At 33.8% G+C, this 17,547-nt stretch overlaps 1 protein-coding gene across 1 annotated transcript; it reads right to left on the minus strand.

Annotated features, from left to right (window-relative positions):
- Window positions 1–3,200: 3,200 nt before the first annotated feature.
- Window positions 3,201–3,452, minus strand: K441DRAFT_546174 (uncharacterized protein; the record flags this gene model as incomplete). The annotated part of the gene is made up of 2 exons (XM_067642846.1): window positions 3,201–3,311; window positions 3,345–3,452. Coding segments are annotated over 2 exons (219 nt in total), but the record flags the coding sequence as incomplete, so codon positions are not given.
- Between the last annotated feature and the right edge of the window lie 14,095 nt (window positions 3,453–17,547).

The following is a 17,547-nucleotide window of genomic DNA, read 5'->3' on the forward strand; positions in this document are numbered from 1 at the left end:
GTAAAGTTATATGCCAATTACGCAATCTTATATAATCTTACATAGTCTTATTACTTAGAGGCTCTGCACGAGGCTCTGCACAAGGCTCTACACGAAGCTCTGCACGAAGCTCTACACGAAGCTCTGCACGAAGCTCTACACGAAGCTCTGCACGAAGCTCTGCACGAAGCTCTGCACGAAGCTCTGCACGAAGCTCTGCACGAAGCTCTGCACGAAGCTCTGCACGAAGCTCTGGCACGAAGCTCTGCACGAAGCTCTACATACAGAGGCTCTGCACGAGGCTCTTGCGCGAGGCTCTGCGTACGGAGGCTCTGCACGAAGCTCTGCACGAAGCTCTGCACGAAGGCTCTACGCGAAGCCTCTGCGTACGGAGGCTCTACACGAAGCTCTACACGAGGCTCTACGCGAAGCTCTACATACGGAGGCTCTACACGAAGCTCTACACGAAGCTCTATACGAAGCTCTACGTACAGAGGCTCTGCACAAGGCTCTGCGCGAAGCTCTGCGTACGGAGGCTCTACACGAAGCTCTGCATCGGGGTCCCCGCTATATTCCCGATAGCGTCTACACGTGTCTCTGCCTATGTAGCCGCCTTATTTTTTACCCTTCTTCCTCCTTACATCCTCCCTACCTAGGAGGCACTAGAACGGCAGCCAGCAGAGGACCGTTGCTAGAACTAGATGACTATCGCTAGAACTAAACGACCGTCGCCAGAACCAGACGACCGTTACTAGAACCAGACGACCGTCGCCAGAGCAGGACGACCGTCGCCAAACCAGACGACCGTCGCTAGAACCAGACGACCGTCGCCAGAACCAGACGACCGTTACCAGAGCCAGACGGACCGTTACCAGAACCAGACGACCGTCGCCAGAACCAGACGGACTGTCCGCCAGAGCCAGACGACCGTCGCTAGAACCAGACGACTGTCGCCAGAGCCAGACGACAACGACTAGCCAGCGAACACTATAAACGATTTGATCGATTGATCGAATTAAGGTAGCACAGACAGGTAGGCATAAACAGGGAGATGCTGACGGGTAGGCAGATGTAGATAGGTAGGCAGATACAGACAGGTAAGCAGATGCAGATAGGTAAGCAGATGCAGACAGGTAGGCAGATGCTGACGGGTAGGCAGATATAGACAGGTAGGCAGATGTAAATAGGTAGGCGATGCAGATAGGTAGGGCAATGTAGACAGGTAGGCGATGCAGGCAGGTAGGTAGATAGGCAGGTAGGTAGATAGGTAAGTAAGTAAGTTAATAGGTAAATAGGTAGAGAGAACCATCGCTATATTATATTAAATTATCTAAAATATTATTATTTATTTTGCTAGCCTTATAAATAGCTTTAAAATAGCTTTTATTTATTTAAAATATGCTATTAGTATAAAAGAGGTAAATATAATTATGGTTGCCAAATGCGCAGATTGCTGGCAGGTTGCGCGTAGGTTGCGCGCAGGCTGCGCGCAGGCTGCGTGTCAAAAAAACACGACATAGGCTAGTCGGTCGAGTTGCCAAATGACCTCAACTGCGCGCCAATTGCGTCAACCACCAGCCATTGAGGCTATTGAAAGGGTACCATATTTTGCCGATGTAGTCTTTCCTAGTTAAAGCTTATATAGGGTAAGTAGCCCATTTCTAGTTAGATAGGGGCAAATCCTATAGAGTTATAGAGTAGGGTTACTTAGGCGTAATCTATTAGGGGTAGTAGTTTAGCCCAGTTATCTTAGAAGTAGTTAATAAAGAGCTAAAGTCTCTAGTCTAAGTATTAATTTATAATTTCCGTCTAACCATCTATCTAGGGGTAGTATACTATAAAAAGCTTTAGCTTAATACCTAAGATCTGGGTAAACTTATTTTAAAAAGCTAATATAAATTACGGCCTATAATTGGATATAATAGTATCTAGTAGTCCGTAGATTTAGTAGACGTAATAGATATATAGTTAGGCCGCCTCTTTAGCATTAATATTTTTATAATAGGGGATTAAAAACGGGCGCTTGCTAAAGCGGTTAACTAAAATTATAACTATATTATATCTGTTACAGTCTATAGGCAGCTTATAGAAGTCTATAGAAATATACTACTAGGGGCGTTCTAGTATTAGGAGTGGTTTTAATAGTCCTAGGGTCTTATCTTATAGGATTATAGATCTATAGTAGCTATTACAGTTCTATATATAACGGTTAACGTCTATAACTATTTTAAGCTAATAGTAGCGGTTACTAATAATCCTACGGGTTTTATTTTTTCTAGGGTAGGCTATAGAGACCTAGGTATATGCTTTAGCAATAAGCCAAATCCGCAAGTCCTATTCCTTTACTACTACTAGCCATACCTAGTACTTAAGCAGTCCATTTTTAAGGGACTATAGGCTAGTAACGTCCTTTACCTTTTTATAGTACTCCTATAGAGAAGGGGCCATACGGTTCGTTTATAGTAGTTTATTAATAAGGTTAAGTTCTAGGGAGTTAATAGGGTATATCTTTAGCTTCTAAAAATTTGTACTTAGTTCTACCCATATTTAAGGGTTAAGGTATTTTAGTTATAGTAGCGTCTAAGTCTATAATAAGATCTTTACAGCCATCTAGTTATCTAGGTCTTATTTACACCTCGTAAAAATATCCGCACGGTTTATAGCGCCTTATCTATATATAATTAAGAAGTTAAACTAAGATAAAATATCCGCCTAGCGTGCTTACTAGGCTATAAGGGCTTTAGTTATTATAAAGTATTCTAGGGCCTTATAATCTAAAACTACCTTAATCGGCTTAGGGGTCCCCTCTAGCTATATACGCTAGTGCTAAAAGCTAAAGATAATAGCCAGCATTTCTTTATTATAGATATGGTAGTTTAGCTTAGTATTTATTATAGTCTTTAAATAGTATATAATAGGGTGCTATTCTCCATCTAGTTGCTTCTAAGAAAAAATACTAGCTATTACGCTATCTAAGGCATTAGTTTCTAGTATTAAGGGCTATTTTAGGTTAAAATAGGTAAGTATAAGAGCCGATACTAGCCTTTTTTAAGCTTATTAAAGGCCTACCTATATATAGCGTTAAAGTCAAACGGCTAGTCTTTTCTAGTAAAATAGTTAAGAGGCTAGGTAATTCTACTATAGTTCTTAATAAAGCGTTAGTAGAAGTTATAGAGCCCTAAAAATAATTATACCCCCTTTACAGTCCGTAGGGGTGCCTACTAGTTAATTACAGCCGTTTTCTCTAGGTTGGCTTTAATTTTATCTATACTAATAATAAAACCTAGGTACTTTATACGCTTAATACTAAACTCTAACTTCTTAATATTAACCTAGAGGCTAGCCTTACGGAGCTGTTATAGGACTTTATAAATATACTCCTCGTATTCTAGCTTATCCTTAAAGTAGATTATAATATTATCTAAATAGGCTGTATAGAAATCGTTAAGGTAGTTAAAGAGTATATTATTTATATACCACTAGTACATAGCCAGTCCGTTACGTCAGTAAAAAATTTACTAGCATTTTTATAGCATTTAGCAGCATTTGGCGGCTAAATGCGCATTCCGCGCACTATAATATGTAGCGTATAGTATTAACTAAGATGCGGAATACTGCTGCATTTAACAATACAGTGCGGTATACTGCTGCATTTAACAATATAGTGCGGTATACTGCTATATTTAACAATACAGTGCAGCTAATTACGCATTTTGCACTTAATGCGCAATTAATATATAATGCCCTCCTTACGTATTCTATATATAATGCCCTCCTTACGTATTCTATATATAATGCCCTCCTTATACATTTTATATATAATACCCTTCTCGCGCATTTTATATATCTTGCTTACTTTAAGCAATAAATAAGTATTACTCTTCCTATATAGTTGGTATAAAATAAATTATATTATTTTAAATAATTTAATATAATATAGTGACGGTTCTCTTCTACTTACCTACCTACTAACTTACTTACTTACCTACCTACTAACCTATCTACCTATTTACCTGCCTACCTACCTACCTGCTTATCTACCTACCTACCTACTTATCTACCTACCTACCTACTTATCTACCTACCTACCTACCTACCCGTCCGCTTGTTTATCTATCTATCTATCTATCTATCTATTTATCTATCTATCTATCTATACCTACCTATCTATACCTACCTATTTATGCCTACCCGTTTATATTACCTTAATTTAATTAATTAATTAAATTGTTTATAGTGTTTGCTAGCTAGTTATTTAAACGGTTATTTAGCTCTAGCGACAGTTATTTAGCTCTGGCGATAGTTATTATTAGGAATAAAAGCAAGTGGTCACTATACGAGGCATATTGCCGTCACGTGTAGCAAGTTGCCGTTACGTGCGGCACTAGCGTGGCGAGGAGCCTTAAGCTCCTCGCCCTCCCTTATAAAAGAAGAACAGAATTAATTATTATACTATCTACGAACCGTAGCTATATAATATCACCTTATATAACCAATACTAATTAGTAGTTAACTTTACTATTATACTATAGAATAGCTAGGTATTCCACTAAGAAGAGATAAGCTACTATACTAGTGCTACTCGTGTTAAGGGGAGCTATCTTTTAAGGTTAGAACTAGTCCTAAACTTTAAATAAAACTCTTCCACGAATCTAAGGATTTAAAGGCCAGAATTGGTCCTAAGCCTTCCCAAGATTATAGATTCTTGCGTCCATTACGCAGAACAACACGCTTTATAAGTCTTCGCGATTTAAGGCCAGAACTAGTCTTAAGCCCTATAATTACAAATATACGTCTAAACGCGTACTAAATAACAAACGCGTACTAAATAATAAATATATATTACGAACGCGTACTAAACAACAATCCCTACACTAATAATACTTCCCTCCCTCTAAAAAACATGGCTACGCCTACTTTAAATAACTAGAAAGACTCCTTACTACTAGGGGTAGCTAAGCACGCGAAACTTATTAATAAAGATTAGGACAAATTCGCCTTTAATATAATAACTTATACCGTAAAACAAGTTAACGGCTTTCTCCTATACTATATTATATTCTACTAAAATAGATACTACGCCGATTTATAACTATGGGAGTATTTTAGGGAGGATTTTATAGGATAGACTGCTAATACCTAGGCACTTAGTAACGTTAATATTATTTAGGATTTTTAAGACTTCCTCTATAGAAATAGGGTATATATTGCTAAGAACGGTAACCTAATTGCTAGGAATATTTAGGCCGTTATTACTAGTATAGAAGAACTAATATGGACGGAAGCTAAGATTATACATTAATTACGGAAACCTAAAAACAACCCATATTCTTTAAAAGGCAACTTTAATTTATATTAAAACCCCTAGAATACTAACCCCCCATTTAAAGCTACTCTCCCACCTAAAGATACTCTCCTACTTAAAGTTGCTCCGCCTTTACCTCCTCTACTCCAGTTAACTGGTAAGCCTTTATTATAAGAAGTTATAAATCTAATAAAGGTATATTTAGACAAAGAGAAGAAGTTTAGAGGAGAACTATATAATATACTTAGAGTAAAACTATAGGTTTTTTATAACTGTTATAATAAGGTCGGAATTTAACGCCACTAGTACTATTACGCTTTCTCTATTATATTAAAGGAATAGGCGGCAATATTCTATTATAACTATATTATGGGTAAAAACTATAACTTTAATATAATGCTTTAGCTTATTAGAGCCCACTTTAAAACTAATAAGAATCGCTAACTTTATATATCTAAATAGCGGGAGACTACGTTTTAGAGAGTTATTACATCTAACCTAATAAAGACTTATTTAGAGTGCCTTTAACTACTCTTTAATAAACTCTAAAAAATCTAATATGGCCTTACTAAAACTTACTAAAATAAGAACAGCCTAAGGGACTAGGTTATCTTAGCATGCTATAGCGTTCCTAAGTGTAATTTAGCGCTATATAAACCTATAGATATGTTTAAAGGAGTATATACCAAACTACGCTCTACTATAGGTACTATAATGCGAATATAAGAACCTTAATAGTTCTATACTAAAAACCCTACCTAACTAAGTATTCCCGACTAATATAATTATAACTAGACTAATTAAATATATAGTGGCCGTAGTAGGGAATATAAAAGAGGGTATAATTAACGTTAACTATAAGGTAATTATAAAGGTCCTTATAGAGGTTTATTTTAAAGTAATTACTAAAAAAAGTACTATATTTACAAAAAGCCAAATTACTAGTTAACTAGATACTCCTTTAATAAGCGAAAAGAGGTATATAATAAGTTCCGTTAGAGTATAAGAAATATTAAAAATTATAAAGTTACTACGGCCTACTTCTAAAGCTTCCTGGTTTAATATAAAGGCGTAAAAGATCTTAAGGGTAAGGTTAATAAGACTGAACAGCTCCTTATAGATATAGAAATTAAGGACTACTTACCTAACTAATACTTTACTAAGTATAGTAAGGTAAATGGCATATAAACCGTTACTATTCTTAATAACTAATCTACGCTCTATTTTATTACGAAGTTAGATATCTTTAATAAGCTAAAGGAGAGCTTCGCATTTTCCTTTAACGATAAATACTCAGCGAACGTCTTCTATAGTATTATACCGGATACTAGAGCCGCAGGAGTATCTATAGTAGGAGAACCTCAAGTTCGAGCCCTTTAGCAGCCTAATAACTCTATTTAGATTAACTATTTAACGGCAGGCTAATACACGATTAATTTTAGCAAGGGTACTATAATCTCTCTTAGCACAATTAGGGTCTAAACCCCCTTAGGGTGCATTACTTTCCATATTATTCCTATAAATACCCCGTTTCTATTTTACATTAGAGATATAGATAAATTAGGTATTAAGCTTAATAACCTTAAGAATATACTCGTTTAGGGAGATAATTAGGTGCCTATTATACGCAAGTAGGGTTACCCCTAGTTGCTCCTTTATTAACTAGAAAAGAGTATTACTTAAAGCCACTTAACTAAGTTAGAATTACGCCAACTATACTATTATTTTGGCCACCTATCTGTTTATTAATTACTTAGGGTTCTTTAGCAAGTAGGCTATAAAGTCAAGGTTAAGGCAATTAAGCATCTTATAAAGTACTACTATTACTACTAAATAAACCAGAAGTCCCCTAGCCAATTTAAGTTTACCCTTAAAGATAACTATAACTTTAACTTCTATATTATTATTAACGTTATATATCTTAGCGGCAAGCTAATACTCTAAGTTATTAACTTCTTAACCTCCTTCTAAGCCGCACGATTCTTAAAGGATATATTAGCTAGGAACGCATAGGATACCCTATAATTATACTAAATTAATATCTACCTAGGACCCCCTAATTAAATTATCTATAATATAGGAAAGAACTTCTTATCTATAGAGTTTTAATAATAGATAAAGGTAATGGCAATTAAGGTTAAAGAAGTCCCTATTAAGGCATATAATAGTATTAAAAAAGTAGAACGATATTACGCGCTATTACGCCACGTATATAAGATTATCTCTTTAGAACTAAAGGACGCTAGTAAAGAACTTACCTTACAAATAGCTATTAAAGCTATTAATAATTCCGCTAGCCCGAATAGACTTATACCTATATTACTAGTCTTTAGCGCCTACCCTTAAATAACTAATAACTCTCTACTATCTCCCTCTATTGTGTAATAAGCTAAGGCTATTCGCAAGGTAATAAAAGAGGTACGACGTCTCTACGCTATACGCTAGGTTAATGACGTATTAGGAATAAGAAATGGCCCAAATACCTTAACTACGCTTGATCTGCCACTCTAGTCTAAGGTACGCGTATAGCGTAAAAAAGGGGGATAGTTAGGCCTACATTAACTTATTATAATTAATAGTTAGATTTATACTATTTAGATACCTTATAGACCCACTTAATTCCATTTAACTATTATTAAACCTTATTATAAAAATAATAATTCCGAGCCTTTGCAGGATGCCCTAAAAAATGCCCTAAAGAAGAACTACGATTAACGTGCTCTAGAAGGCGACTATAATCCTAATATAATTATAGTAGATACACCACAACTATAACGCGGTAGAGGTCGCCTAAAGGGATCACAAAATCGCCAATATCTTATTAATTTTAAAGAATAATTTGTTACTACCATTAAGAATAGAGTTAAGTTATTAATGGCCTTTATAACAGCTAAGGAGAAGGCTAACTTTAAGCTTGCAAAATAGCTTTAAAAGGGAGGTTGTATTATAACCCTAAAAGCTCCTTTCTAAGCATCTAATAAGCAGGAGATTGACAGTCTTATTATAAAAGGAGTCTTTAAATTTAAGAAGTATAACCCTACTAAGTTTAATAAAGTTCGTATCTTTAAGTTAAGAATGGTTAACGAGATTAAAGGCAAAGCTACTAACGCCCTATTTAAGAAATTAAGGCTTATTATCTAAGGTTATAATAATAATAGTAAGGAGGTAATTCTTACGCAATCTCCTATAATTCAACGAGCTAGTTAGTGAGTTATTTATGCGCTAGCTCCCTCCTTAATAAAGAATAGAATGGCGGTTTATTTATAAGATATTACTTAAGCCTACACTTAATTAAAGACGCCCCTTTAACGCTTAATACTGGCATACTTTTTAGAGCAAATTCGCTACTAATATCCCGAAGATATAATTATAATTATACTTAAGCCATTATATAGAATCGCAGAGGCAGGAACTTATTAGTGGGCTACCTATAGCAAGCACTATAAAGAAAAGCTTTTAATAACTACTTCTATATTTAACCTATGCTTCCTTATTACAACTATAGGAACTCTATTTAGAATTGTCGGTATATAAACTAATAATATAATTATTTTAGGAAACGACCAATTTTTAGCTCTTAAAGAAGATAAACTAGTAAAGGTAAATCTTATAGTAAAGCCAAAGGAAAAGCTTAATTTAATAACACTATTACTCTTTAATAGATATATCCTCTCCCTAAATAAGGATTCTATTACTTTACGCCAGGAGGGTTAAGGCAAAAAAATCAATATTATTAACATAAATTCTCTAAAGTAAGGATATATAGAGTAACGCGCTTGCGGAGCTTATATTACTTTTATCTATTAACCTAAGGCTTTATTTAATCTCTCTATTGCCACCTAATACTAGGAACCAACTAAGGATAACGTTCTTACCCTAAATAAACGTCTTTTCTAGTAAATAAACTATCTTAACCGGGGACTATACTATATGCCTATTAATCTTCCCACCGCTAAGCTCTTTATATTTGTTAATAGATCGTTTATAAATAATAATGATTTTAGCTCCTAGCTAGGATATAAGATTATTATCACAAACAAGTCTACTAGAGAGAATAACTTTATAATCTATGGTAATCTTATCTATTAGAGCTTAACTAAGAGTAAGTACATTACTTAAAGCGTTCTAGTATTAGAGATATATAGAATGGTTAGCGGAGTTAATATAGCAATTATAATTAGAACTACCCTAAAGATAATTATAGATCGACTTAAACTTCCCGTTATCTCTATAATCATATACACCGACTTATATTCCCTCTATAAGTGTTTAGTTAAGCTTAATACCACAAAGGAAAAGCGCCTTATAATCGATATTATGGCACTTTAGCAGTCCTACAAGCATTAAGAACTCTTTAAGATTTAATAGATTAATAGCTAAGATAACCTAATAGATATAATAACGAAAGCGAACCTAAATAAGGCACTAGAGACGTTTATTAATATAAATACTCTACATATATAAGTTAAAGGTTAGGTTAAAAGGGAGTCCCTAGAAATTTCTTAGTTATATAAGGTCTTAAAATGTTTAGGAACTTCGACCGGCAGTTAAAGTTGTCTAATTAGTTAGATTCTCTTGCCAAGCCTTTTTAAAAAAGGGGGAGTATAACATTCTATAGATCCTAACTTAAAACCAGCCAATTAGGATTTTCTATCCCCGGGATAGAAAATCGCTATTAGCTCGCTTACCGCTAGCGCCTTAGCGGCCCTACTAATAAAATACCTACCCATAACTTATAAGCAAGAAAGCACCACGTGCTAAGAGGCAAATTTTAGGATAGCGAGACTTATATTACAATAGTAATAGTAAGTAAGGAGGATTAATATTTATTCCGCTAGTTAAGCGGTATCTATATATAGGTGGCAACTATAAAAAAAGAGTTGCTAGTATTAGGAATAAAGGCAAGTAGTTACTATACGAGGCATATTGCCGTTATGTGTGGCAAATTACCGTTACATACAGCAAGTTACCGTCACGTGTCACCGCGGCACTAGCGTGGCTAGGAGCCTTAAGCTCCTCGCCCTCCCTTATAGAAGAAGAACAGAATTAATTATTATACTCTCTACAAACCGTAGCTACATAATATCACCTTATGTAACCAACAGTTATATAGCTTTAGCGACGGTTATCTAGCTCTAACGACGGTTGCCTAGCTTTAGCAATAGTTATCTAGCTCTAGCAATAATTATCTAGCTCTAGCGGCGGTTATCTAGCTCTAGTAACGGTTGTTTAGCTTTAATAATAGTCGTTTAGCTCTAATAACGGTTATATAGCTCTAGCGACGGTTATCTAGCTCTAGCTTTAGTTATCTAGCTCTAGCTTTAGTTATCTAGCTCTAGCAACAGTTGTCTAGCTTTAGTAATAGTTATTTACTAGCTGTCGTTTTAGTATCCCCCTAAGTAGGGAAAATATAAGAAAGGAAGGGTAAAAAATAAGGTAGCTACCTAGTGTTACGGACGCTTTAAGTACAATATTACAACTACTTAAAGAAGAGTTAGAAGAAGCTAGTTAGTTAATATAAGTACGGTTTAAAATAGAGCCGATAAAGCTATATAACGTAATCTGCATAATCTATATAATTTATATAATCCGTAACAGAGCAAATAGAGCACACATATATTACGTATAAGAAGGATTTTATAGGAGTACGGTTATGTATTTAAGGACCCTTAATCCCTACCTAGATAGTTCCTTCCTTATAGTAATTCTTAAAATACAATTAGAGTTAATTTATTAGGCAACCACCCTACCAGTTATTATTACGTTATTAACTTCTTATTTACTTATATACCCAGCCCATTAATAAGTCCACCGTAGTTTCTGCTATAAGGCTTTATTACACAATCACTACTAAGGTTATAGTATTAACAAAGTTAAATAATATACCACTAAAAGTACTAGCCACGACGCCGTCAACGGCAGCAACTATATTAAGATTAGGTAATAACACCAGTATAGTAGAAGATACTAACTTTTAGCTAGTTACCGTTAGACAGCTATAGGAAATAGTTAATTAATTAACAGATAATAAGATACTTAAAAAAAGGATTAGTGGGATCGGAGCGGCTAAGGTTAAGTTCCCCTTAATTAAGCAATTCTTAGGGGAGAAGTTAAAGCTTAAGGGATTCCTTACGCAAATGCACTTTAAGGTTATATAAGAAGGAGTTAAACTAGGAACGCCTATAGACTAAGTCGCCTACGCAGGATTATTTTTAATAGGAAGGGCACTTAAATAGTTTAAACCTTACCTTATAGAGATATAAGAATATGGTATAACGACCACCAACTAAGAAGTATAGTATATATTCTTAAGTTGGAATAGGTTCGTGGAACGATTAACGCAAATATTTAAAAACTTAGAGGCAACTACTATGGTAGAAAGAAAGCTTTAAAACCTAGTATAAAGGACTTTAGCAATTAAGTACACGATATAGTTTTAAATATTAGTAATATAGGTTAAATAGAACAATAAGGCGCTTATAGCACAGTACAAATAAGGACTTAAGGTAAAAGTCTAAGACGTAATTATCCTAATAGAAGATACGGATACTCTTAGAAATCTAATTAATTAAGCAATTAAGATTAACAATAGGATCTACTAAAGAGAGTAGACTAAGAAGGGTTAAGATAGAGTTCTATAATTATATAAGGCATAAAGTATACAATAATAGAGTTAAAGTTAAAAACTATAATATAGCGCAGAGCTAATAGACCTAAGTAGTACTAAAGAATCTAAAAAGTAAAATAAGAAATTATAGAAACCTAGAGGATAAGGATTAAGTAATTAAAGGTTTAAGAAGTAAAGGCCGAACTAGGGATCTTAGTAGTAGAAGACGTTTAGGCGGACTCTATAGCAAGAAAAATGGTTTAAAAAAGGAGCTTATATAAATTACGGAAAATAGGGTTATTATACTAAAGACTATAGAAGTAGGCAGAGTCACTATATAGTAAAAGGGGTAAGACTAGTAGACAATATATATATATAGAGGGACAATAATATACTACGAGGAACAAAAGAGTATTTAATTAAAAGTTTTGCGTTTTGTTATAATAACGCATGCCAAATTTATAAAGACGCTAAGTATAGCGTAAGCTATTAGCTATAAGAGCCACACTTAATAGAATATAGAGGAACTAATAAACTAGTTTGCAGATCGTATATTAAGGATAATAAATTTAACGTAGGTAAAACATTTTATAATAATAAGGCAATAAAGGCGGCTTACCAGGAGTATATAAACCTTAAAGATATTATATAAAAAGTAAAGAATAATTCTACTATAGAATAGGGAACATTAGTAGGGATTAAGACCCCACTAGATATAATGTCTATTGCTTTATAAGACGTAAGAGAAGTAGGACAGTGAACTACTTTAGCACTTAATAAAGGCAAAAGGCTAAAAGCTTAAGATTCTTAAGACAAGATACGAGACGACTAAGATTTTTAAGACAAGATAAGGTAAGCTTAAAGACCTATAATAGACGATAACTAATAAAGCAGAGCAATAGCTTAGTTTAGTAATATATAAATAAGCTTAGGACGAAGTTTCCTAAGGGCATAAGACTCTTAAGACAAGATAAGTAAGATTTAAGACTTTTAAGACGAGATAAGAATACTAAGTAAGCCTAGTTAGACTAAGGCTAGAGTAAAGCTTAAGATAGAAGCAAGCTTAGGATTAAGAATCCTATAGGACTAAGATTTCTAAAAACGAATAAGGACTACTAAAGAAATTGCGAGTAAGGCTTAGCAACTAAATTAAAATACTAATACTAAGATTAAGAAGTAAGAGAACTTTAAGAATCTAAGCGCGAGACGCAAACTAAAAGAAACTATAGAAGAATTTAGATAAAGAATTATCATATAGCAAGAATAAAAACTAGATAAGAGATCTAGCATATTAGGACGTATAAGGGATAGAGTACTAGTATAAAGAATTACTAATAGGTCTAGGGTAGGTATACTAAGAGCTAAGTAGCTTACCGAACTAGAAAATAAAGAGGATTTAGGGATCCCTACTAGGTTTAAAGAACGACATATAAAAGGTTATTATAACGTAGTAATAAGAAGATACTTCCTTACGGATAAGCTGTATATACTCTAACAGCTATACTAAAAGTAGTATAGGCAGCGACATAATAATAAGTAGGAAGATTTCTATATATAGTTAGATAAAAAAGTTATTTAAGACCACCCGATTATAGAGAAGGCTATAACTTATATTAAAGGAGCCTTAATTATAATATTAAAGGATCTAGAGGAACAATTAGAGGACTAGAGAAGTAAGAGATATATCTTAATACCTATAAATAAAGTCGTAATATTTAGATTAGTATAATAAAGGTTTAAACTTAAGGACGAAAATAAGTTAAGAGTTAACCTAAAGCACCTAGCGCACTATACGTTATTATAGATTGCATATATAGATAATATATATAAAATGCACAAAAACCTAAAAAAATAATAATAATTAGAAATACCTTATAAGGATATATTAGGCGCTAAATAAGTAATAGTATAAGAATGCTAAGTATATACATAGATGGCATCTAATAAAAGTTTAAGAGTTAGGAGACTTAATACTTTAGCTAAAAAGATTCCTTACAGAAAAATGCTTAGATAGATAATAGTAGTAGAAATACCTAAAAAACACGTATCTATAGTATATAGAAGATAAAAAGCGAACTAGGTATTAGCTAAAAAGTAAGCTAAGTGTAACAGGATTAAGCAGCTAATAGTTAGGAAAAGTAGAGGCCTATAAGACTAGAGGGAGCTAGTAGTAAAGCCTTAGACCCTTAAAGGAATTTAAGGATAATACCTAAATTTACGAGTAAAATAGTAAGATTAATAGTTTAAAGCACTAATAGATAGTAGAGTAACGCGAAACTATATCTTATTAATAGTAGTTAAAAGAATAGGATTACCTTATAGACAGAAGGAGTAATTTTACCTATTAGTTATAATTTTAGGAGATCCAATAGCCTATAGAGGAGGAATTATTAATCTTAAAATAGGACCTATTTAGATAACCATTAAAGGAAAACGAATTAAAATATCTTTTAATATCCTACCATTAAGACGGGATAAGGCAGTATTAGGCATGCCTTAGTTATAGAAATATAACCTAAAAATTAATTAGATTATAGGTTAGGTTTATATATATAAGATTTAATTTACTATCTAACCTGGTCCCCCTAATAGGGACACGCAGACTAATTCCTATAGGAAAAACCTTATTTTTTTTTAGTATATAAAAAACCCCTAGGGGAGATATAAGAGGTAATACTTCCAGATAATATCCGTACTATATTAACGGAAGGAAAAACACTATTAGGTTGCTGTTTTAAGACTCCCTTTATATAGGAGTGTCTAAATACCTATTTTACCCTATCTGCCATTTAAACCATTTTTACTATATCTATATTATCTATATAAAGTTATATACTTATCCCTAGCTCCTTTTCTAAGTCTCCTATAAATATCTCCTAATAATAATAATAATAATACTTACGTTCCGCCTAGGCCTATATACTAAGGTCTCTTATCTATTCCTTTATTAAAGGGTTTCTACAATAGGGTGTATATAACTTAGTATTACTTTTGCCCTAGGGCCTAAACCTAGGCCCTTATACCTATATATTAGGTATAAGAGGATACTCTAGTATTTAATAGGGGGCCTAATCCCTATAACTAGATACCTAGGTTACCAAATAATATTAAAATAGGGGGCCTCTGCTACGCTTAGGGCGTGGATTATATGCGTATATATATAGATGCTATATAGTATATATAGTATTTATAGAAGGAAGGGGGTACGCTAAAGGAATAATACTTATTAATTTAAATATCCCGAATATATACATTAAGGATATAGTAGCAGTATTTAAACTTTTGCTAAGGCTCACCCCCTAGTAAAAAATTTTTATACTACTACTATATCGCTATATAGGCGCTGCGCAACTGTATATATATCTCTACGTTTACTCTAGTAGTCTATTAATATAATCTAAATAGAATATTAATAGTAGCTACTAGGTTTCTGGGCTCTACTATATAGGGGTATAAAAGTCGCTTTTTAGAGTTATCTTTTTAACTAGTCTTTAGCGCTAAGGCCTATAAAAACTCTACTGTTCTAATAGCGTCAAGGGTTAAGTATTTAAAGGCCCCCTCTAGCCACAACGTAATGCTGCTATATTAGTAACAGACGAGATCCTCACTCTTAGCTTAACTATACGGACAAGATAAGACGGAAAGGAACCCCTATAGGACCGTATAGGTCGGATTTTAATTTTAGTGTTCCCTAGGTCAGGTTAATATTAGAGATACTTAATACTGTAAGATGTAATAGTAAACTAAGTTAGTATAGTACTAAGTTAAAGTAATATATAAAGAAACTAAGCGAGGCTTAAGTTATATACTAAAGAGATACTATAAATATAGTAAAAAACTATAGAGCCTAAAAAGTAAAAAGCTAGTAGATTATATAGTATAGAACTATAAGATAGAGTTAGAACTAGGAATAAGTTTAAAGTTCTTCCTAACCTATAAGCTTACTTAAGAGGAGGCGAGCGCACTTAAAAAGTTTATCTAAGAGAACTTATAAAAGGGATACATTAGACTATTATAGTTATTAATAGGTTATCCAGTACTATTCGTACTAAAAAAAAATGGAAAACTTAGGTTATATATTAACTACAAATAGTTAAATAGCATTACTTAGAAGGATAGGTATTCTTTACCCTTAATTAGCGAGATCTAGGATTAGATAGGTAATACGCAAATCTTTATAAAGATAGATCTAAAATAGGCGTACTATTAGATTAGAATTAAGAAAGGCAATAAATAGAAGGTAGCCTTTAGGTTAAGAGAAAGACTATATAAACTATTAGTTATATAATTTGGATTAATAAATATACTAGCAATATTTTAAAAAAGAATTAATAGTGTGTTAGGAGAATACCTTAATAAGTTTATTATAGTATATCTTAATAATATTATTATCTACTTAATAATAATAATAATAATAATTCATTGCTTAACGTCCGATTCGGATCCCTATTAGGCCCACGCGGACTACTCCTTATTTACATATAGGGAGAAAACTCTATTTAAGAAAAATAAGAAAACCCCGTAATCCATCTCCCCGCCTTTTAGGACTTGCCTACTTAGCGCCTACGAGTCACCTATAGTGCTCTACTACCTTACTATTTAACCTCCTTAGGAACCACTGCTGCCGTAATAAGCCTACGGACGCGCTAGTATTACAAACTATTACTCTACTACTATAGAGTTACTAGGGGGCACCTGCTACTCGCCCCCTTGCCTTCTATTACCATTTCCCTTATAACCCAGAACTAATTTAGCACATTTTAACTAATAAGCCACTAGGTAACCGCCTTAAGGCCTTTTTATATTAAGAGCAGTGTATTATAGTTCTCTATGCCAGCTACTAAGAGTATTATTTCTTAATTAGTGCATAGGGGGCATAGCAGTATTACGTGTTTTAGTGTTTATCTTAGCTAGCCACATTCGCATCTTAGGCTACCTACTAGAACACCCACCCAGTAAAGCCAATCTTTTAGTCCTATTATTCCTATTCTTAAGAGTGTTGCTATTATATTTTCTACCTTTATTAGGCCTTCTTAGAGCCCTTAGGTATTTACCCCCCATAGCATTAACCATACTATAGCTTAGGTTCGTCTTACCTAAGTCAGCCTCTATACCTTTAACTCCTATTTACCTCTTTAGCGTTAGTCTAACTAGTATTATATTGCGGTAGATAGTTTCCCAGCATTCTTACGTATTCTACTTTAGCTCCTTTCTCTATCTTACTATCTTTACTAACCTCTTACGCGTCTCCCTTCCTCCTCTATATAGGCCTGGGCCCTAAAGCGGCACTATTCTTCTTCTGCTTTCTTTACCTGTTTCTTTAATATCTCTTCCCTACTTTAGGGTTATTGGTTTATTCTCCTACGGGGCACCCTAGGGTCCCTCTATAGTTTACTTAGGCGTGTCTTAATATACTTTATAACATTAGAGTTGCGTTTATTTTACGTCCTTTATATTATAGCGGCTTTAATATATATCTATAGGGGGGGAATATTAGATTCCTTCTTAAGCAGTACTATAGCCGTTCGCTTATACCCGCCTATAATACTCTAAAGGTAGGCTGTCTAGACCTTTTAAAGTGGTTTAAGGAGTAATTTAGGGGGGCCCTTCTTAGTTTCTCTAATGGCCCAAATACTAGATCTATATATTATGGTTG

This window comes from Cenococcum geophilum, assembly GCF_001692895.1.
Source record: "Cenococcum geophilum 1.58 unplaced genomic scaffold K441scaffold_8, whole genome shotgun sequence".
Taxonomy (NCBI): Eukaryota; Fungi; Ascomycota; class Dothideomycetes; order Gloniales; family Gloniaceae; genus Cenococcum; species Cenococcum geophilum.